The following is a 23,992-nucleotide window of genomic DNA, read 5'->3' on the forward strand; positions in this document are numbered from 1 at the left end:
CAGCAGTGATGAATAAGAGAATATTTTGTATTTGCTTTCATACCTTCTCAAGACCAGTAATGTACTTAAATTGCTTTGAAAGTTTTTAACTGTTTGTCTCGGTGAAGTGCTGATGAGCCTTAAACTGAAGACCATGTTTATGAACTATTGCCATTTGTGAATCTAAAAGTGAATGATGTGTAAGACCTCTCTAGTTTTTACTTTTCTGATCATCTGAAAAATGTATTTTAGATTTTTTTTATCTCTAGTATTCACTGTTTTCACTTACTACAGTAATTATCAATTGAAAAATGCAAATGACTGCAATTCATATGAACTCATTTTATATTATTTTGTATTATTGTAGTTCCTGGGAATGGGATATTGAACTACAACTTGCACCCTGTCCTGTGTGTGTTAACTAAATACAAATTTTGACATGAAAAAAATCCATGTGAATTTTATATAAATATAGCATTGAAGGTTTCAGTTTTAATGTAAAAAAGTGGAGTATCTTTTGTTTATTCTACTTCACACAAAGTGTTATATATAGTACAGTTACAACAAAGGGTAATCCACTTGTTTTACATTAAAACAGAACACTTTCAGTGCTATATCAATAAATAAATACATCTTTAGAAGCATCAACTCACTGTGATATCCTTGTAGGATAGGTTGATTACAAGTAGAAAGGAGTTGTTTGCTGAGTGTAGGCTGAAGGAAGGTTACATAAATATACTGCCTTGTGTTATTTCTCTAAGTAAAAGAGCTCATTCTTTCTGAAAAGTGAGATACATTCTTTTAGAATACATTATATGAGAGGGGAAATTTTCAGTTGACTAGCAACCAGTAATACATAATTTCAAAAGTTTAAGGGCAACTAGGATTTTTTTCCAGAGCTTGCTGAGAAGGGATTGTCTTCATTAAGTCCTGAGGGAGGGCTCAATGGTGAAGCAAAGTGCATCATTGATTCTGTTGGAAATCCTAGGAAAAATTTTTTCTTTGAGCACAATAGTCTAATATCACAGTGATGGAGTGTGTGTGTGTATAGATATATACACACTATGCCAGGGGTGGCGAAACTAACTGACCCTCCAAGCCACATAGGACACTCTTCAGAAGTTCAAGAACCGGGGCGCGCCTGCTGGGACTCAGGGCTTCAGCCCCACTGTGGGGTGGTGGGGTTAGGGGCTTCAGCCCTGCAGGGAAGGGGGTCTTGGTGCTTTAACTGTGGAAGGTGCCTGCTTGGGCTTGAGGCTTCAGCCCTGCTCCTGCTGAAGCCCCAAGCTCTGGCAGGTGCGCCCCACGGAGCTGAAACTCTGAGACCCTCCTCCCCACTGAGCAGAAGCCAGAAGGTCCCCTCAGACTTTTGCCAGGGTTTGCTGGCCCCACTTGATCACATGGTGCAACCAGATCCCCTCTCTACACAGCAACTGGTGGAGCCAACAAGCTGGGAGCTGCAGCCGTGGGGGCAGGCAGTGGCAAACAGCAGGGAACTGTTGGGAGTCGCTGCTGCCTCTCCCAAGGAGCTAAAACAGCAGCCCCTCCCTGCAGCTTCCACCTGTTTGTCATGGCCTCTCCATGCAGAGCTAACACCTGGAGCCTGCAGGGAAGGGCTGCTGAGGGTAAGCTGGGGGCATGCCTGGCGGGAGGGGGAGGAGGGATGGGGCATGACTCAAGCTATTGGGAGGGGCAAACCTTTAAATTGTGCCCTCCCCCCCAGTAGGCATCAGTCGTCACTGGCAGAAGCCCCTAGCCCCACTCCCTGCCGCAGGGCAGAAGTCCCGAGCTCCCCACTGCCACAGTCTGGTAGGTGGAGAATGGAGGAGGAATGGGGGTAGCTGCACATTAACTGCAAAAGAGCCGCATGTGGCTCAAGAGCTGCAGTTTGGCCACCACTGGAATATGCTGTCATGGGCCTAAAAATTAAAGATTAAAAAAAAAATCCTTTCTTGTCATGTTTCTCTCTCCATCCCCAATCATGCAGCATTGTTTTGTACATTTCTAATATTTTGTCCAGTTTAGTGTAGGATATCTGTTACAACACCAAATGCTCAAAATCATGAATCAAGTCCCAAATAATCATGATATTGCCTTAAAAAATCATGAGACTTTAAAAAAAAGAGTTTTTTCTTTGTTGGATTTTGAGCCTTTTTTCCTCCTCCTGTCTTTCTTTTAAACAAAAGCTGAGATTTTCACAAAATCACTTGATTCCAGGAACTGGAACTTGAAGAAAAGCACCAAATACCATGAGACTGATATCTCAAGGAATGGGAGTTTCTGTCATTTCTCTAAGGAGGGTATTCCACTTTGTAATTGGACATTTTTCTTGATACTCATTAGGCTAATAACATGTCTCTAGCACTCCCCCACCCCTTAGTTATATATGAGTCAATTTATATGGATTTAACTCTTTTTTCTTATAAGTTAATTCCTCAAGTTTCTTGGTATATTTTGTTCTTCACTGAACTTCTTTCCTGTTTGTCCCTGTTGTTTTATTTATTTGGTAATCTAGTTCTTAGAACTGAATACAACATTATATGTGGGTTTTTACCAAAGACGTTTAGAGGACTATTTATGTAGTAGAAAATTGCATTGGCCTTTTCTCTTACCATACACACTGCAAATGCATATTTGCTGTCTTTTTTCCTGTTCCACTGACTGTAAATCTTCAGATTTATCTGATATTCTACATTGTGTTTGTAATATTTTTGGAAGCATAGTATTAAAAAATATGAAGAAATATTCAGCAAGAGTCCAATCCTGAGCTCCTTACTTGGCCAAAGGTGACACTGAAGTTAATGAATAAGAAACCCAGGGTGAAGCCCATTATGATCTAGAATACAGGATATATTAAGTCCTATACAATATCTTTTGTTGCATAGACAAGGCGTGTTCTAGAGGATGTGAAAGATCATGCTCTCCTTAAACTAGGAGGAACATCGATAGAGAGAAGTAATATTTGGTTTTGCACTCACATAAGAAGTAACTCACTTTGAGAGTGATGGTGGTAAAATATTGCTTTAAGGGTAGGAAGATTACTGATGTTGTGATTATATGTTTATGCTTTTTATTTCATGTCTGAGATAGTTTTTGTCCCAAGGACAATAATTTCACACAATTGTTGGTAAAGAAAATGGAAAAAGTACTATTTCATTTTACAGTTTTAAAAAGGAAATGTGTTGATTCTCTTAAGGAGTTCTCCGAAATGGGATGTATGCTCCATTTGCTGGGTGGTGGTTTTATTTGAAAGAACAGTGTCTGTGCATGTGAAATGATATTTTGACTTCTAGTAATCCCTAGTAGAAAATTAATAGACTTATTTTCATGGGCTCATTTTTCCTTTAGTCAGTAGGAATCCATTTTTCTCAAGTATCTTATAGGCCGTAGACTTTCCCCTGCACTTTGCCATTATCTTAATTTTTAAAAATCTATCTAGGTAACCAGTGTGGTTCTCTGACAGGTAGATTTGGTGTGAAAATGGATAACTTGTCAACAACTCTATAAAAATTAATAACTGAATTTGGTGCATGTGTAATAAAGATATGTCAGAGTTAGTTAGATATGTGTAAGAATGGATACTATAATGATTTTCCTAAATTGCCTCTTGTGCAATTCTGTCAGCCATATATTCTTTCACATCCCCTAATAGTATTACATCTTCTCACATCTGAACATTCAAGGGGAAAAAAGATGTGAGAAGCCTCTTCCCCAAAGTAGCAGTAGTACATAAGAAATTGCCTTTGCTGGTGTTTTCTTAGATTACAGCACAGAAAATATTTTTTTTTCCAGATACAGTAACGTGCTTGTTGTGTAAACATGGGACAAATTATGACTATTTTGATAGATGGCTGAGTTTAAAAAAAACAATGTTTTTTCACTGAAACTGACTCACCAACCTTTGCCCTGGGACTACACTGTAACTTTATGTTCAAAAGCACATAGAATGCATGTAAAAGTTGCAGTCCTCTTCATTTAAATTATTTTAGATCTTGGAAAGTACACATTTAGTCTAAAGAAAATAAGGAATAAGAAAGGTCCTAATGTATAAGCATGTTGTGTTGAACTGCAAAAAAAGCACTGAGTGAATTTTGCTATAATCAGTGCATTATTTTTTCTACATAGACTAATTTTGTAGAATGGATATTTTAGTAATAAACATAATTTTATTTGAATGCTCTTGAAAAGTTAGAATGAAGAGGTATGATATTCATTAGTTCAGATTGACTTTTTATTTGGAAATATTCTAATCCCTTAATACTACCTTACTTTAATTGTGTGGAGAACTTTCTTATATGCTCCTTTAGAACTGACTACATGCTGGAGTATAGGCATAAATAGTAGCCTACATTAGTAAAATATTAGGAATTCAGGAGGTCTGTTTTTATTTACACCATATTTTATCAGTTAGACCTTGTGCCTATATTTTTTGACAGGTTTCAGAGTAACAGCCGTGTTAGTCTGTATTAGCAAAAAGAAAAGGAGTACTTGTGGCACCTTAGAGACTAACCAATTTATTTGAGCATAAGCTTTCGTGAGCTACAGCCCACTTCATCGGATGCATACTGTGGAAACTGCAGGAGACATTATAGACACAGAGACCATGAAACAATACCTCCTCCCACCCCACTCTCCTGCTGGTAATAGCTTATCTAAAGTGATCACTCTCCTTACAATGTGTATGATAATCAAGTTGGGCCATTTCCAGCACAAATCCAGGTTTTCTCACCCTCCGCCCCCCCATACACAAACTCACTCTCCTGCTGGTAGTAGCCCATCCAAAGTGACCACTCTTTTTACAATGTGTATGATAATCAAGTTGGGCAATTTCCAGCACAAATCCAGGTTTTCTCACCCCCCACCCCCACCCCCGCCCTCCAAAAACCACACACACAAACTCACTCTCCTGCTGGTAATAGCTTATCCAAAGTGACCACTCTCCTTACAATGTGTATGAAAATCAAGGTGGGCCACTTCCGGCACAAATCCAGGTTTTCTCACCCCCCCACCCCCATACTCTCTCAAACTCACTCTCCTGCTGGTAATAGCTCATCCAAAGTGACCACTCTCCCTACAATGTGCATGATAATCAAGGTGGGCCATTTCTAGCACAAATCCAGGTTTTCTTACCCCCCCCCCCCCACACCCACAAAAAGTCAGTCTCCTGCTGGTAATAGCTCATCCAAACTGACCACTCTCCTTACAATGTGTATGATAATCAAGGTGGGCCATTTCCAGCATAAATCCAAGTTTAACCAGAACGTCTGGGGGCGGGGGGGGGGGTTAGGAAAAAACAAGGGGAAATAGGCTACCTTGCATAATGACTTAGCCACTCCCAGTCTCTATTTCAGCCTAAATTAATAGTATCCAATTTGCAAATGAATTCCAATTCAACAGTTTCTCGCTGGAGTCTGGATTTGAAGTTTTTTTGTTGTAAGATAGCGACCTTCATATCTGTAATTGCGTGACCAGAGAGATTGAAGTGTTCTCCGACTGGTTTATGAATGTTATAATTCTTGACATCTGATTTGTGTCCATTTATTCTTTTACGTAGAGACTGTCCAGTTTGACCAATGTACATGGCAGAGGGGCATTGCTGGCACATGATGGCATATATCACATTGGTAGATGTGCAGGTGAACAAGCCTCTGATAGTGTGGCTGATGTTATTAGGCCCTGTGATGGTGTCCCCTGAATAGATATGTGGGCACAGTTGGCAACGGGCTTTGTTGCAAGGATAGGTTCTTGGGTTAGTGGTTCTGTTGTGTGGTATATGGTTGCTGGTGAGTATTTGCTTCAGGTTGGGGGGCTGTCTGTAATCAAGGACTGGCCTGTCTCCCAAGATTTGTGAGAGTGTTGGGTCATCCTTCAGGTTAGGTTGTAGTTCCTTAATAATGCGTTGGAGGGGTTTTAGTTGGGGGCTGAAGGTGACGGCTAGTGGCGTTCTGTTATTTTCTTTGTTAGGCCTGTCCTGTAGTAGGTGACTTCTGGGAACTCTTCTGGCTCTATCAATCTGTTTCTTCACTTCCGCAGGTGGGTATTGTAGTTGTAAGAATGCTTGATAGAGATCTTGTAGGTGTTTGTCTCTGTCTGAGGAGTTGGAGCAAATGCGGTTGTATCGCAGAGCTTGGCTGTAGACGATGGATCGTGTGGTGTGGTCAGGGTGAAAGCTGGAGGCATGTAGGTAGGAATAGCGGTCAGTAGGTTTCCGGTATAGGGTGGTGTTTATGTGACCATTGTTTATTAGCACTGTAGTGTCCAGGAAGTGGATCTCTTGTGTGGACTGGACCAGGCTGAGGTTGATGGTGGGATGGAAATTGTTGAAATCATGGTGGAATTCCTCAAGGGCTTCTTTTCCATGGGTCCAGATGATGAAGATGTCATCAATATAGCGCAAGTAGAGTAGGGGCGTTAGGGGACGAGAGCTGAGGAAGCGTTGTTCTAAATCAGCCATAAAAATGTTGGCATACTGTGGGACCATGTGGGTACCCATAGCAGTGCCACTGATCTGAAGGTATACATTGTTCCCAAATGTAAAAGAGTTATGCGTAAGGACAAAGTCACAAAGTTCAGCCACCAGGTTAGCCGTGACATTATCAGGGATAGTGTGCTTGACAGCTTGTAGTCCATCTTTGTGTGGAATGTTGGTGTAGAGGGCTTCTACATCCATAGTGGCCAGGATGGTGTTATCAGGAAGATCACCGATGGATTGTAGTTTCCTCAGGAAGTCAGTGGTGTCTCGAAGGTAGCTGGGAGTGCTGGTAGCGTAGGGCCGGAGGAGGGAGTCTACATAGCCAGACAATCCTGCTGTCAGGGTGCCAATGCCTGAGATGATGGGGCGCCCAGGATTTCCAGGTTTATGGATCTTGGGTAGTAGATAGAATATCCCAGGTCGGGGTTCCAGGAGTGTGTCTGTGCAGATTTGATCTTGTGCTTTTTCAGGAAGTTTCTTGAGCAAATGCTGTAGTTGCTTTTGGTAACTCTCAGTGGGATCAGAGGGTAATGGCTTGTAGAAAGTGGTGTTGGAGAGCTGCCGAGCAGCCTCTTGTTCATATTCCGACCTATTCATGATGACAACAGCACCTCCTTTGTCAGCCTTTTTGATTATGATGTCAGAGTTGTTTCTGAGGCTGTGGATGGCATTGTGTTCTGCACGGCTGAGGTTATGGGGCAAGTGATGCTGCTTTTCCACAATTTCAGCCCATGCACGTCGGCGGAAGCACTCTATGTAGAAGTCCAGTCTGCTGTTTCAACCTTCAGGAGGAGTCCACCTAGAATCCTTCTTTTTGTAATGTTGGTAGGGAGGCCTCTGTGGATTAGTATGTTGTTCAGAGGTATTTTGGAAATATTCCTTGAGTCGGAGATGTCGAAAATAGGATTCTAGGTCACCACAGAACTGTATCATGTTCGTGGGGGTGGAGCGGCAGAAGGAGAGGCCCCGAGATAGGACAGCTGCTTCTGCTGGGCTGAGAGTATAGTTGGATAGGTTAACAATATTGCTGGGTGGGTTGAGGGAACCATTGCTGTGGCCCCTTGTAGCATGTAGTAGTTTAGAAAGTTTAGTGTCCTTTTTCTTTTGTAGAGAAGCAAAGTATGCGTTGTAAATGGCTTGTCTAGTTTTAGTAAATTCCAGCCACGAGGAAGTTTGTGTGGGAGGTTGTTTTTTTATGAGAGTATCCAGTTTTGAGAGCTCATTCTTAATCTTTCCCTGTTTGCTGTAGAGGATGTTGATCAGGTGATTCCGCAGTTTCTTTGAGAGCGTGTGGCACAAGCTGTCAGCATAGTCTGTGTGGTATGTAGATTGTAATGGATTTTTTACCTTCAGTCCTTTTGGTACGATGTCCATCTGTTTGCATTTGGAAAGGAAGATGATGTCTGTCTGTATCTGTGCAAGTTTTTTCATGCAGTTGATAGATTTCCACTCCATACGGCTAAATGCAGTGCCTTGCATAATGACAGGTTTCAGAGTAACCGTGTTAGTCTGTATTCGCAAAAAGAAAAGGAGTACTTGTGGCACCTTAGAGACTAACCAGTTTATTTGAGCATAAGCTTTCGTGAGCTACAGCTCACTTCATCGGATGCAAAAGAAAAATCAGTTTCTTACACAGCTCCAATCAGGATACCGTGTGAGACGTTCTGAGTTTGTGCAGATTGTGATTGGTTAGCTAGAGGGTCCCAAAGAATTGTGAGCAATACAAAGCAAATTTGAATATGGATCATTTTTGGTTTTTTAATTTTTAATTTTTTTAATTTTTTTTGGCAGAAATGAGTAAATATTATTTAAAAGAATTATTGTAAATTAATTGCCTTCTGAAGAGTTAATGTGCCAAATTTTGAGATTTAAATCAAACATTGAGTTGTGAAACAGAAGTTTAGTCCTGTGTTTAAGTGAGAATCTCAATGCAACTTCAACTTCAGAGTTCATATCAATGCCCCCATAATAACATTGGTGCTTATTTGGAATATGTAATAGAGCAGTGTTTTTCAATCCGTGGGTCGCGACTCAGTACTGGGTCACGGCATGTAAGGTCCTGGTTCATCTTGCTCTGGTCAGCACCGCCGACCGGGACGTTAAAAGTCCTGTTAGTGGTGCTGCTTGGCTAAGGCAGGCTCGTGTCTACCTTTTGCAACACTGCACTGTGCCCCGGAAGCAGCCAGAAGCAATCTGGCTTCCAGGCAAGGGGGCCACAGGGCTCCACGCACGGTGCTCCCCTCCCACCCCCCCGAGCACCAACTTTGGCCAATGGGAACTGGGGCGGGGGGGGGGAGGGGGGACTGCCTGTGGGTGAGAGCTGCACAGAGCCACTTGTGAGCCTTGGCCAGCAGCAGGTCTGGCTCCTAGGCAGCTTCCAAGGTGCGGTGCGGTCTGCGGTGCACCCCAGCTGCGCCGCTGACCAGGAGCTGCCAGAGGTAAGTTTCCACCTATGCCCCAATTTGCTGCCCCAGCCCTGAGCCCCCCTAACCTGGAACCCCTTCCTATACCCCAAACACCCCAGCCCAGAGCCCTGACCCCCTCCTGCAGCCCAACCCTGTGCCCCAGCTGAGCCCTTCCTGCACTCCAAACCCCTCACCCCCAGCCCAGAGCCCTGACCTGCTCCCACATGCCTGCCACAGCCCAGAGCCCCCTGCCCCAGCCTGAACCCCCCATTCCTGGCCCTACCTTGCAGCCCTCACCCTTGCACCCTAACCCTCTGCCCCAGCCCTCCGACACCCCTAACCTCTCATCCCCAAATCCGTTGGGTCAACAATTTTCTTCAACTGGGTCCCCAGAAAAAAAGTTTGAAAACCACTGTAATAGAGTTTGCTGGACACACAAAATGGTTTAAATATCCAATATCATTGTAATATTTACTGGCTGTATATATTTACAAAAAGTGTAATATTTAAATTGCCTGCCTGCAATATGTAGTATGGTGTAAATGGGGAATAGACTTTTATGCTTTTGGGTAGGTAGCATTGGGATATTAGATCTTCAGTAATATGACTGTCCAACCATTCAAATATTTCTTCAGATCGTACTGTTATTAGGTTGGCTGTTGTTTCCCTTTGTGAAGGTCTTTAGTCAATTATCAGTTTTTATACACAATTTACATTGATTTCCATGGGAGCTACACATGTGGAACCACATTAAAATACGGACCTTAAACTTAGGGAATGGAGGGTAGCTCGGGTTGAGTAAGGGCTTGTTTGGTGTATAAACAGTTTAAGTTGCTAGGGTTTTAATCAGTTTGGTGGTGGTGTTGAAGTGATTACAGCAGTGTATATTCCTTTATTGGAATGTGACCAAATAGATTCTGCAGTCGCTTAAACTGCTTAAACTTACATTGGTTGCTGAATAATTTTTGTAGCTCTAAAAATTATTAGTTTTTCTTTGTTTCCTATGTGTTTCTGAGTTTATGGATTAAAGAGTGACGGATAGTTGACTCAAGTAGGTTTTACTTGTGCTATAATCATTGATTTCAGTGACACAGAAGTATAGAAAATCCATATTCAAAGTGCTTTACTACTGAAAAGTGTACAGTAACTCCTCACTTAAAATCATCCCGGTTAAAGTTCTTTCGTTGCTGCATCGCTCTTCTATTAGAGAACATGCTAGTTTAAAGTTGCACAATGTTCTAACGTCCTCCATCCCCACCCCCGCGGATCAGTGCCTCCCCCCCCCCACCTCCTGCCCACCGCAGTCAGCTGTTTCGCGGCATGCAGGGAGACTCGGAGGGACGGGGGAGGTGTGAGGGCATGGCATGCTGGGGGTAGAGGGCCGAATTGAGTGGGAAGAGGTGGAGTGGGGCCGGGAAGAGACGGGGTGGGGTCGATCACCCTGGCGTCAGTTTACAAAGTCAGTGCCTGTGGATTACAGGCTCTCTCCCCTGCTGCCTAGGACAGCTTTACTCACCTGGTAGCTGAGAGAGAGCTGCTGATCTGATGTCAGACTTCCTGCGCCTAGACACACCCCCTGCACTAGCACCAAGCTGTCCTGGGACCCCATCGCTCATGGCTCTTTCCTCTGACCGGCTCCCAGGCTGCAGTGCCCAAGGGTAGCCTGCCCCAGCTGAGCGGCTGCCTCCGGGCTGCTCTTTCTTCTTGCGAGATCGCTGCTGCTGCTGCTCCCTCCACCTGCTCCTCTCGTGATTAGTTGCCGCTCTGACAGGAAGGTCTGCCAGAAGCCTATGGCTGTCTCCAGCTCTGCAGAGATCTAGAGGCCCAGTGCCTCTGCGTTGTGTGTTCCGAGTGAGCATACCATGAAACCTGGCAGATTGGTTCCTTTAGGAGAGGACTGATCGTCTCAGTGGGCGGGCATTCAGTGACTTATCTGGAGCAGACATTTGTGCTCATTTGTGACAGCAGATCTGCTGCTCAGAGGCCAGCAGAGACATCCCCCTCGGGTGCCGGGGAAGGATGCAGCACAGTGTCCCTTCCTATGTGCTGTTGCTTGCCTGCTCTGCCTGGCTCCTGTATCGAGCCCAAACCTGCAGAGTTTGCACGGGGAGGACTCTGCTGGCCTGCGGGAGGGTGGTGTTGGCCCACACCCTCACCCTGGGGCCAGAGGATATTCACTTACCCTAGTTACAGCTGTGAATCAATCAGCATATAATGTCTTTTGTCTGGCAAAACATTTTCCCCTGGAACCTAAACCACCCCCCCCTCCCCCCCGTTTACGTTAATTCTTATGGGGAAATTGGATTTGCTTAACATTGTTTCGCTTAAAGTCGCATTTTTCAGGAATGTAACTACAACATTGAGTGAGGAATTACTGTATAACATTGGTCATTCCTAATCCCATCCTTCAAGAAACCCTTACTGTTTAAACTGACAAAAGGCTCTCTCACGGAATTTAGTTATGTCTAAACATAGCATTGGAATAGAAATGCATTTTGTTCATCCGTGTTTGTTTTTAGATATGGTCTTTGTCTCTCGTTAAATTTGAAGAAATTTTTTTTTCTTTTTTTTTACTCCTGTGATACTTTGTTGAACTGTTAGCAAATTTAACAACCATAAATCTTAAAGTTGCAAGTTGTATCCTCAAACCCAAGGGCCGCCTTAATACGGTTTGTCCAGGTTTTGGTCCCGGCAGGGAGTAAAATGTGGCATGAACAATTTAAATGTGTTTTGGAGTGCATACCTGATCCATATTGTAATGCTGCTTTTTCTACCCCATCTGTAGCTTCCTGCAGATTTCACAAAACTGCATCTTACTGACAGTCTCCACCCACAGGTGACCCACGTTACCTCTAGTCACTCAGGATGTAGCATCACTAGTGATTCTGGAAGCAGCAGCCTTTCTGATATCTACCAGGTAAGACAGTATTTCATAATACCAGCTCCTCAAACAATTTTCTTAAGATAAATATTTTAATTCCAAAATGTCAACCTAGAAGTGATTACATGAACTGTAATGTAGGTATTTTGATGCACCTAATGTTGAATGTACATTTCATTGCTATTTGTCACTATTCATCTAGTGAAACAAAAGAAAAACCAAATTATTTATAAGAAAGTACAATTTCCTTTTGAAAATGGAGCAATTTGAGATTTTGATCCATATACTAGTCTAACATTTAAAGGTAACTCATGGTTGATAACCTAATGAATCTGATACACATTCTCCTATTTATTTGAAGGTAATACACAGATCTAGTCTTCACTACAAAGGCTGTGCCAGTATAGCTATACCAGCAAAGCCCTTTAGTGGAAATACAGCATATACTGGCAAAACGAGTCCTTTTGCTGGTATAATTGTCTCTGTATTGGGTGGTGAGGTAGTGGACATAGTTTAGGAGTGATGTTTTTGTTTTCCCCCTACACGCCTATCCCACATAGCTGTGCTGATAAAACTTTGTAGCATAGACTTGGCTTTAATGTTTACTTGTAACTATCAGAGCCACTTGGCAGCATCTAGAGAAATGACCATAATACAAGCCAACGTGTTCTGTATGAACTTTGATTGATTCTATTTGTAATTTATAGTTTTGGAGATAAATGTTTTCATCCAATGTTAGATTGGAAGTTCTGAAATTTTAAAATTTAAGGTTTATGACCTCGTATGTGAGAGACTGCCTCTCTCCTGATGCCAGACTGCCACAGTTGAGATTAGTTGGTTTTCTTGAGCTGGAACACACTTAGTGTAAAGAGGGAGTTGCCAACAGTGTGCACTTTGAGGGTCTTTGACTTTGCTCTCAGTCTTCCTAGTCTATCAGAACTTGATTTTAAGACTTTGCATAGCTCATCTGTTCTTCTAGGTATTTGGGGAGGTGGCAGGCTAAGAGTTGGAGGGATTTTTAAAATTGTTGTTATGCCTCTTGTGGAGGGCTTTTTGTCATAAATTTGCTGGGATATATTTGTATATCTTTGGAGTGATTTGAATAGTCAACAATTTATTGTGAAAATTATCTAAAGGCTTTCAAAGCATTTGGTAAATGCATGTTTTATAAATCTAAATAACAAAAATATTTGAAATAAAAACAAAAATAAGTCATATTCCTAAATTCTGTCTGATGCACACATGGTGCAACTCCCAATGAAATCAAGGAATTGCAGGCAAGTATTGGAGAGAAGAATTTATATCCATAAATAGGAAAATGTACAGTTTTAAATGTGTATGTAGGGAAGCATGAGTGAATTTGAAACAAATGAATTAATTTTAATTGGAGTTATCTCTTAAAAGTAGTTTGGAGTGCTGCTCATGCTTTAGTTTTTCAAAAACCACTTTCTGCCTATTATAGGAGCAATCAAGTCACTTACAAAATGATCAGAAGTTTACATAGGTAAGAAAGTAGTTGTGGGCAGATTAGAAAAAATTAGTAATTTAGATTAAGGGAGAAAATCTATATATGCAGAAGCATAGATTTTTAGTTGCCTTGGTATTTGATATTGTGTTCTCCAGGATGCATGTTGTTGTTATTGGCTGCCCTTAATAGGCAATTTTGAACTTGAACAATTATTACATATAATTACTTTAGGTTTTAGCAATAGTCTGATTTGGTGGATAAACCTGGAATCTTCTTTGTAATTGAAGACTGGCTAAAGTCATGGTCTCAGCTCAGTTTAGACAGTAATCACAGTATCATAAGGACTTATTTTAACAAAATTACTAAAGTAACTGTACAGTTAGGAATGCGTGACAAATACAGTGAATTTACCTTCAAAAATCAGAATTTTTGCCTCTCTAATAGAATGGTGCCTCTGGGTCAGGATTTGGGGTTATACTGAGTAGAATTGAGGAATTAATTCGTTGTCTCACTGTTTAAGTGTGCTTTTATTCTAAAGATTCCACAGTGCCTTACAAATTCTATTCACATAATAGCAATGAAATGCATCTGTCTCTGGAAGCTAGTTACAGGTTGAATTTAGGTATACAACAAGGACATAGGTACTGCACTGAACAATGGCAGCGAAATTTTGGCAGAGTGTTAAGCAGACCTGTATCAATGGCTCTCTAATGGTCATGAAGAGGAGACAAGACCTTTGGATTTTTAAGTTTTATCCAAAAGATCTTTCCTACATTCAGCTTCACGGAATTCAAAATCCCATGTTCATAGAAGCTACAAAGGAATAGTTACAGTAAAAGCTCTGTTATCTGTCATGTTGGGGTAATAGGGGGTGCTGGTTAATCAAATATTCTGGTTAACAGAGAGTTAGTTATACTTTACCAATTGAATACCAATTTTCAAAGAATTAGAACACAATAAAATGAATAAAGTATAAGATAGTATACAGGTACTCACCAATCCACTAGTAGTACTGCACTGCAGAGTGGTTGGTTTCTTGAAGCGCTTAGGTGTATACAGGTAAAGTTTTCTATATAGTAGGTTATCTTATGACCCTACGTATCAGTATGGGCAGCACGTGGCGTACACCCAGATCACTAAAAATACACTTAACACTAAAACTATTACTGAACATAATTTAATCTTTCTTTGATGATTCAGAAGGCACTTCAGGATCTTGCAGTGCCTCAGGGTCATCTTATCAACATCAATTATCATTTATGTAGAAGGTGTAGGAGATTGGGCTGAATCTGTAATGACCCTGTGACACACCCTGGAAGCTGCTTTTTTTTTTTTTTTTTTCCCCTGATTTTAGCTTGCTTACTTGTCTTCTGCCCCTTTTGCATAAAAGTAGAGTGCAGAATATGCAATTACATAACGTGCTGGGCAGTATACTAGTCCTGGTTACTAGATTGAAGATTTGTATTGGGAGATATCAGAAATGCCGGTTAATTGAGCTTTCTGCTTAATTGAGTGCCGGATAACAGAGCATTTACTGTATTTATTTTCCAGTGCATGGAACTTATCTGCTAAAGGTAAGTTTGCAGTAATGGAATTACCTTTATGTAGCATATGGCTGGGGTTTCAAATGAACCTTAGGGAGTTAGGGATGGCCTTTTGGCAACTAATTTCTTTAGGCTCCTTTGAAAATCTGAGCCAGGACTCTTTAAATGCTCTGTTGTAAATGAGGCTGATTTTTTTTATTTAGATTCTAGAACATGAAAAAACTCCATCTAAAAGTCCTTCACATACAAACTTTAATATTATTCTGAATCCTGCACATGCCACTCTGTGTAAATGAAGTTGTTAAAAGGCCTCACTTAAGAGGCTAGTTTAGTTATGCTAAGGGTGGTCCATAGCCTGCGCTTAAATAAGTTGTAATTTATGAAAGTGGTCACTGACATTAAAGCCATTTTGATTTTGTGGACACTTGTTACAAATAATGTATCTCTTCCTAACAAATTCATGTGTGTCAAATACTTTTCACCGGGAAAGAAAAATTAAAGCTCATGCAGTAGGAAATGAAATTTACCGTGGTGCAGAGAGGCCTATGTAAGGCTTAAGCCCCATTGAAGTTTGCTTTTAAGTGAAGTGCCAGGCCTTCTGTGCAGGGGAGAATTTCAGTCTGTGAATAGCCAAAAATATCATTCATTTTTGGGATTCCGAGTTTTGAAATGATGATGTGGGAAATTGCTATAGTTAGTGCTGGGTCAGCACTTCTCTTGTAATTACCCTTTTTCAGCAATTTCTAACTCTTTGCTGATGGTTTTTATGTTCCAAATGATTTTATACCTATAAATCCATAGATTTTTTTTCAAATACATTTTCTTAAATTAATCTTTTAATCTGCTAGTTCCAGGTACATTATTATTCGTTATATTTTAAGGAATATATTGTCTCAATTGTTTAACCTGAAAGCTGCAATTATTCATGTGTGCCTGTTTTTAAGAGAGACTTAAAATTATGCGTTTTTTAAAAGTGTCCAAATTCGTTCAGTCTACTGTGTAGTAAGATAACTTTTCAAAACTGTTATTTTAATAACCCATAATCACTGTATAATAAAGAATTCAGATAACTTGAAAATATAAAATTGAATATTACTCCATGATTTTTTATTTTTGTGCGAATACTCTTCAAGCTGTGCTTTTTCCAAATAAAAAACTGTGTATGCACTCAGATACAGTGATGTGCATTCTTATGCATAGATCTTCAAGATAGATATTCTGCGCCAGTGTTTTTCAATCTTTTTCATGTATGGACCCATAGCATTTTCAGATGGAGGGGCGGACTCCCTTTGGAAATCGTAGACATAGTCTGCGGACCTTCAAGGGTCCATGGACCACAGGTTGAAAACCACCGTTTTTACAACTTTTACATACTTCATTTATTTTCTACAGGGTAGAAAAAGGGTATGTTTTATGACTGTTCACAGGTGAGGGTAAATCATTAGTCTCTGACCTCTGGTTTAGTCTGTAAAGGAAATGAGCGTGGCATCTTGTTGCAGTGGATACATAGGTTAGAAGACTACTGGGTTTTTTTTTGCAGCTGCAATTCATTTGAATCAAGTCAAAGACTCAATAATCCATGAAAAATCCTGGTTAGAACTGAGACACTAGTACAATTAGTCTCTCATAAGTACGGACTGTTACCTTCATTTTTATCCTCTCTCTCATTTTTATTTAAAAACAAAATATTGTAAACTAAAACTTATATTTACATAAACTTTGTTATTGTATCTTGGTTTTGATCATATATTGGGCATTAGATAATCAGCATTGTTTGCTCTGGTTTGATCTGATATCATGGTGTTTTCTTTAAAATGGACATCTATACGTTTTCTAGAATAGATAATGCTGAAAAGAACTGCTTAGCAAGATTGTTGGCTTAAAGAGGCCGCCTGTTTCAAATGGGTAGTACAAATCAATAAAATGTTTCCCTTTTGTTTAATTGTGAAGTGTATTATTAACTAACCCTTCACTGCAAATCTGAGTGTATGGTGTCACACATTTTCTCAGTTAACTGTAGCTCTGTATTTGCTTCTTAGCAAATACAGAGGTGGTGGTGGTGAAACCTCAAGAGCTGCTGTTTGTAATGAAAATAGATTCGTAGATCTTTTTAAATTTGAATAAATCATGAAGCTGAATCATCAGATGCTTTCAGCATTGATCTTAGAATATTCCTGTTTCAATATTAATGTCATAACTAAATCTAAATGTCAAGTGCTGCACATGAAAGATAAATTCATTTAGGACAAGTATTACTTGCCAGGATGATATATGTGATCTTTTCTCCTGCCTCTTCTGAGATAGAGATCATTGGGGTGCTTTGAATAAGACTTCTTAATGTTGTTTTATACCTTACTTCAGGAAGCAGGTTTATAAAGTGCCATACTATTTAATGTTGCTTTTTGAGGAGGGAGGGGAGACTGGATGTTAAGAGATTGTTCTTGGCGCACACATGAGCCTATACATACCATAATACCCACTTCTGTCTTGTGCTGACTTTGGAAAACTACCTTTCACTACTGCTTTTCACATGCAGTAACTGCTTCCTTTATGGACACCTGTGGTTTATGCTGCCAGCTGACAAGCCAAGTTTGGCAATCAAGAAACGTGAGCCTATGAGGGTGCTGTGTTGTTTTCTCCCCTCCTTCTGTTTTGAAAAGGTGGAAACTGTTTTTAGATCGAACTTTGCACCCCTTGATAATCTGTACCTTATTCCCTGATGACCAGAAACTTCTACGCTTAAACTCTGTACCATTTTTTTTTTATTTTAACATCATTTTAATAAAATTATTAATTCTTTCTCTTGGCAGCATTTCTTTCCCTTATCCTGCAATCAGATTGCACAGCTTCCTGTTAGCCTGACATGCCCTCTTGCGTCTGCTCCAAATTGTCTGGAACAGCAAAGGAAACTGCTAACATCCTTTTTGTGACCCTCCCAGGATACACGTATCCCTTGGTGGTTTTCAAGACGTGAGATTGTTTCTCACTATTATGACTATTAGAGGAAAAAAAGAAATGCACTCCACCCCGAAAAAATGCTCTTCAAAAAAAGGACCAAAAATCTTAACCCATCTCTTTGCAAACCCTGCTTCTGTATTATACAAGTACAAAACACACACTCACTTTGAGACCTTAATAAAACAGATCAGCCTTTGGCAGTCAGAGTTGTAGTGTGACATGCATCAGGTGTTAGTGAATAGTATGTTATGCTACCTCAAAAAAGCAAATTGTTAGATAGCTGGAGGTAAGACTAGTCTTCCTGGAGCATGTTCTTTTAGATTCTGAAGTGAGAATACAGCTGAAAACAAATTCACTCCTATAACAGATATTAGTTGCTTAAATGATTACATAATTGTGTCAGTATGACTTGAGTGGACTGAAAATTTAGATTTCTGTCAGCTTCATGGTTGCATCGTCATTCACATTATCCTCAGCTATTCATGGAGAAAAAAATATTTGATAACCATAATTCACATACTAGAAAGAGAAGGTGGGTGAGGTAATATCTTTTATTCAAGTTTACACAGAGATCTTTTTCTGAAGAAGCTCCGTGTAAGCTCAAAAACTTCTCTGTCTCACCAACAGAAGTTGGTCCAATAAAAGATATTACCTCCCCCACCCTGTCCCTGTAATATCCTGGGACCAACACAGTTACAACACTGCATAATCCACGTATGACATACATGTATTGTTTAGATGTGGAATGAACTTCATAGTAATGCATTAGATATTGTAGTTTTCCAACCAGGGGATCCAGAAGAGAAACTCTTGGTAGTGGTCAAAAAGCACACACCTGAAAGGTCATCCCTTCAATATCTTTTTGATTTTCATCTAACTATTGCCAATCTCCTGGGATGGGGGCACATCTGAAGCAGGACTGTCTTGGGACAAGGGTCTTCCTTTGAACCAAGGATGTACAAAGCTATCTTGGAGCTTCAGGCAATCCTGCTAACCCTTCTATTCCTTGAGAAGTTCTTAAAAGGCCGCATCACTTTTATGAGAGCAGAAAACCCAGTGATGGTTGTTGGTCTCAACAAACAAGACTAAACAGAGGTCAAAGTCCTGTTGCTGGAATCAGCTCTTCTTTTCCAAGGGTCCAAGAAGAACATCTCATCTGTGAAAGCTTTCTGTGCCCCAGGCTGACTGTTGAGCAAATCCATTCTTTATCCAGGGGAATAGTTATTCAGTGGGAAAGTCTTTCATCATTTCAGTCTTGTTTCCTGCATCGACTTTCCCCTTTTGGGCCTGCTTGCATCACAGTCCAATCACATTCTCCAGAGCTATTGCAGGAGGTACCCCAACCTAAATGCTTGGGTTTAGGATGGCTTCTTAGTTCCCTGGACAGGAGAGTTTACCTATACGTCGTCCTTGCTTCCCACTTACCTGGGAGGTCCTCCAGACCCCATATTACCTCTGTTTCTAAAATTTGTCATGAATTATTGCATCAGAGCTGAAATTTTTCTTTTTTTATTTAAGGTTCATTTGGCAGAGCTTCTTGAGATATGGAACTGTTTTGTGGTGGATGGGAAAGGACTTTTCACTTTTGGAAAAGTCTTCTGCTCGTCTCTGGAAAGACGTATCTTTAAAATGGCTTGGTCTAGAAACCTCAGATTATGGAGAAGCACTGTTCACTTTGCAGTTTAGGTTGTAACCAGATTTCTATTTTGAAACAAATTGTAGCCTGCTTTTAATGTATTTAGAAAGCTAATTTATTTTTCAAATTTCCCAGGTCTTTAGTCAGAGAGGACAATATGCTTAGAGAATGCATTTGCTTCTGTGGAGTTTGATCATGAACATCTTGGAAGTCTAGCATATATTATATGATATCTTCATGGGGCCTTCTGGATTTTCTAGGCCCTGACAGAAACCAGTTTAGAAAGGAACTGCTGGGTATGTCTACACAGCAAAAGAAAAACCTGTAGCTGGCCTGTGCCAGCTGACCTGGGCTCGGGCTGCAGGGCTGTTTCATTGCTGTGTAGATTTCCGGGCTCAGGCTGGAGCCCAGGCTCTGGGACCCTGCAGGATGGAAGGGTCCCAGGCCTCGGGCACCAGCCTGAGCCCAGAAGTCTACACAGTAATGAAACAGTCCTGCAGCCCGAGCCCTGAGAGTCCAAGTCGGCTGGCATACGCCAGCTGTGGGTTTTTCTTTGCTGTATAGACATACTCAAAGGGACCAGTCCAACTATTTCCCCCTACAACACATGGGAAAACATGCTACTACCACTTCACATCTTCATGTCCGCATACAGGTACTCCCCTCACCTCATAACACATTCATGCAGACATAAATCTGGAAACAGATCGACTGAAATATTTGAATATGCCTGAAAGAGGATCCTGCAAACTTGTAATGTCAAATTGAATCCATTAAGTTTGAAGGACTTTACATTGTCTGTCTGCAGTGTAGTTTTGAAGAAATTCTGGAGTGGCTCTAGTAAGGAGGAAACCAAAATACACAACTGTGTATTCTGACAGTAAATTAATATATGTGTTGGCATGTGCAAACTTGTTAGGTGTGGTCTGAGGGGAAACTAAAATTCCTTTCACTTTGAGTGCTTATTGTTTGTGTGGAATTATTTTAATTAGTCATTATATTTTTATGACTTTTTACCATTTTTTGAGAAATTATTTACACTTAATCAGTTGCTTTTAGCATTTTTCATTATTTAAAAAAATCTGATAAAGATATTTACATTCTAGTATAAAATAGCACATTTTACTACTTCTACAAAATATAATTGGTTAAATTTGCGTTTGTGAATTCCCCTTTGTTCTTAGCTAGACCACAGTGGTCACTGTGTCTGAGTCATGAAATCAGGATCATTATTATACTGTCACGCACACAGTAGAAGACAATCCGTGGTCTAAACAGCTTAGAATCATAGAAATGTAGAGCTGGAAGGGACCTTGAAAGTTCATCAATTCCAGCCCCGTGTTGTGGCAGGACCAAGTAAATCTAGACCATCCCTGAGAGGTGTTTATCCAGCCTGTACTTATAAACCTCCAATGGTGGGGACTACACCAGCACCCTTGGAAACCTATTCCAGAGCGTAACTCCCCTACTTCAAAAACAGACTCCAATGAGAGACTGCTGAATTGGAATTAATTTGCAAACTGGATACAATTAACTTAGGCTTGAATAGAGACTGGGAGTGGATGGGTCATTACACAAAGTAAAATTATTTCCCCATGTTTATCCCCCCCACCCCCACCCCCCACTGTTCCTCAGATGTTCTTGTCAACTGCTGGAAATAGCCCACCTTGATTATCACTACAAAAGGTCCTTCCCCCCCTCCCCCCGCCCCCCCTGCTCTCCTGCTGGTAATAGCTCACCTAAGTGATCACTCTGGTTGCAGTGTGTATGGTAACACCCATTGTTTCATGTTCTCTATGTATATAAATCTCCCCGCTGCATTTTCCACTGAATGCATTTGATGAAGTGAGCTGTAGCTCACTAAAGCTTATGCTCATATAAATTGGTTAGTCTCTAAGGTGCCACAAGTACTCCTTTTCTTTTTGCGAACACAGACTAACACGGCTGCTACTCTGAAACCTATCCTAGTTAGAAAGTTTTTTCCTAATCTCTAACCTGAATCTCCATTGCTACAGATTAAACCCATTACTGCTTGTCCTTCCTGCAATGGACATAGATAACAATTGATCATCATCCTCTTTATTACCTGCCCTTACCATGTCTGAAGACTATTATCAGGTTCCCCCTTAGTCTAATTTTGTTTGTTTTCTAATTTACAGTGGGTCAGAAGATGGACATTTTAGCAGTGATGTTGCATGGGAAGCTTATTTTACATAAAGAATATTGAACAGTAATCTGACCTTGCTTATAAGTGCAGCCCCTTTTATAGGATTCACATATAGTATGCCATAGCTGAAAATAAACACTCCAGAGATTTCAGAATTGAGTTAAATAAATAAATTATAGATTTTTTTATTTAGATCTTACTGTACTAAGCTACTGGGCCTGCTTCTATCCATTGACTCAGGTGGATCTACTTCTGTTGTACACAGGTGAGAGATCAGGTTAGTAATATCAGTTTACAAGGGCATTCAGCAGTTTTCAGTACAGAAAACAGGTGACAATACTTACCCTACATATTATACGTTTACTTTTTAAAACAAAGTTAAGAGCTGCACTGATTCTAAAAATCAGTGTCAAGTTTCTAATTTATGGTGATTGCAGCTAATAAATTAAGGCCTGCTGCTCTGTTCCTTATGGGGATATTGTACATTCATCCACCCCTGATTTCAGCTGTAGAAGAGATTAATTAACTTTGTAAAACCTGCTTTCACAGATATATTTTATGTTGCGTCTGGTTGCAGATTCTTTGATATCTAGAAGCGTGCACTAACGAGGTATGTTGTGAAGTTACATTTAAATTCAGTTGTGTGAAAAATTCCTTAGGCAATTCTTTAGTTTTAATTAGTATACCTCTGCAAAAGCAAGCATTTGGATGTGGCCAACCTGGTAATGTCTTGGACTGCTTGAGATGAGTAAATATTTACTTTTCTGTCAAACATCTATTTTCAGATAAAAAGATGTCTGAAACAGTCTTTGAAGCTCCCTATTTGGAGCAGTTAATTTTAGGTACTTTTGTAGAGACTTAAAAAAAATAAAAATAAATGGTTGATCTTGAGTTTTTTCTTTTTGATCATCAGAGTAGGATTCTTGCATTAGAGGTGGGCTGGGGGAAATTACTATTTCTCAAAGTGTTTGCAGTGGTCAGCAAAAATATTTCTATCCCCGATGGGTAAAGTGATTATTTTAAAGATCTGATTGCTCTTGTTTTTGATTCCTTTAGTGTGACATGAATTTGAGTGGAATCTCATGAACTGCTAATGTTAGAGATTAATGATCTGTATCTTATAAAGATGGTGTATTATCAGATGGTATGAATGAGCGTTTTCTACTTCTTCTTGATTTCATGAGAGCTAAAATGTCAGAATTGGTGTGTGTGTTTCTTCTTAGAGTGCTGGTCCCTATGTGTATTCCGTTGTGGGGATATGCATGTGGTCCATGTTCCTGAGACGGGGGAATTCTTGCAAGCAGTGTCTGTTGGTCCGTGCGAGTGCCCCTGCTCTCCTCATGCTCCACACTGAAGGTATAAGAGGCAGGGTGAACTAGCTTCCTCTCTAGGTCCTTCTGACCGCTATATGTCCTGAGATGGAATTCTCCAGTATCCAGAGCTGATCCTTTCTCTTGTAAATATTCAGTTTTATATTCTTAGGGTGTTTTTTGTTAGTGTTTTGATAGCTCCCCAGTTAGTCAGTGTTAGAATCCATACCGTGGGAACCCTGCCTGTCTCCCAGCATGGTATTTAAATTACACTTAGGATACAGGCTTCAAAAACTCTCCTTCTCCTTTTCAGTCAGTGACGACCACCAACAGTGCCTCTATTGCAGAGGTCCCCAAACTGTGGGGTGCGCACTCTTAAGGGGGCGCAGAGGAACATTTTCAGGGTGGGGGGTGGCTGGGGCCCGGGCCAGCCCCCCGCGGGGCAGGAAGGGAGTGCCACCCAGCTCCGTTCCTGGCCGCAGACTTGGCTGCTGGCCCCAGCGGCCGATCCCCGTATCTGCTGTGGCCCCAGTCTGGTCCCTTACCCCTGTCTGTGTCCCCCCGCCTTCTGAAGCCACAGACCCACTCCCAGACCCAGCTCTGGGCGGTGGGTGTGGACAGGGCTCAAGGGGGGGGGCACAAGGTAAAAAGTTTGGGGACCACTGCTTTGTTGCCTCACAGAAGCTCATATCTCAGCTAAAGTGCAAAATCTGCTGCTGTTTTCCCAGCTAAATGTGGCAGGTGAAAGAACTTTGGCTTCAGAAGCACCTTAGCGAGCACACGGTTAGCTGTCGGTCAGACCCAGACTGGGGAGGCTGCCCCCGTACCTCAGCCAGAAGAATTAAATCATGTGCCCCCCTAGTACTGTGTTTGACTCCAATGCAGAAAGCTAGCAGAAGGAAAAAACTTTCATATGGGCCCACTCATGAGAGTAAGGGGCATTCTCACAAACGAAAAAGCAGATCCCTTCCGAGACCTTCTAAGACGGGAGATCTGTCCCCAGTCTTGTCCAAGCTGCGTGAGCCTTCGCGCCCAAGAGAGGAGGACTTAGGAGGTCCTCCAAATCCTCCCGGGCATGATCAGAAGGCACCTAGAAGCAAGGTTCTTTTGGCACTAGTCTTAGCATCACCTTCAACACTAATTGTAGTGCTAACTAAAATTAAACACTGGTT

The 23,992-nt window shown here is 41.1% G+C and overlaps 1 protein-coding gene across 19 annotated transcripts in view; it reads left to right on the forward strand.

Annotated features, from left to right (window-relative positions):
* RAPGEF2 (Rap guanine nucleotide exchange factor 2) overlaps positions 1-23,992 on the forward strand; it is a 291,986-nt gene that overhangs the window by 210,417 nt on the left and 57,577 nt on the right. For 18 of the 19 annotated variants that reach the window (XM_037897472.2, XM_037897464.2, XM_037897465.2 and 15 more), the window contains one exon: positions 11,642-11,773. The exons of the other annotated variant lie outside the window; for it this stretch is intronic. In XM_037897472.2, coding sequence (XP_037753400.1) covers positions 11,642-11,773 — 132 coding nt within the window. The remainder of the gene's footprint in view (positions 1-11,641; positions 11,774-23,992) is intronic. 19 annotated transcript variants of the gene reach the window in all.

Source organism: Chelonia mydas, chromosome 4 (assembly GCF_015237465.2).
Source record: "Chelonia mydas isolate rCheMyd1 chromosome 4, rCheMyd1.pri.v2, whole genome shotgun sequence".
NCBI classification, from domain to species: domain Eukaryota; kingdom Metazoa; phylum Chordata; order Testudines; family Cheloniidae; genus Chelonia; species Chelonia mydas.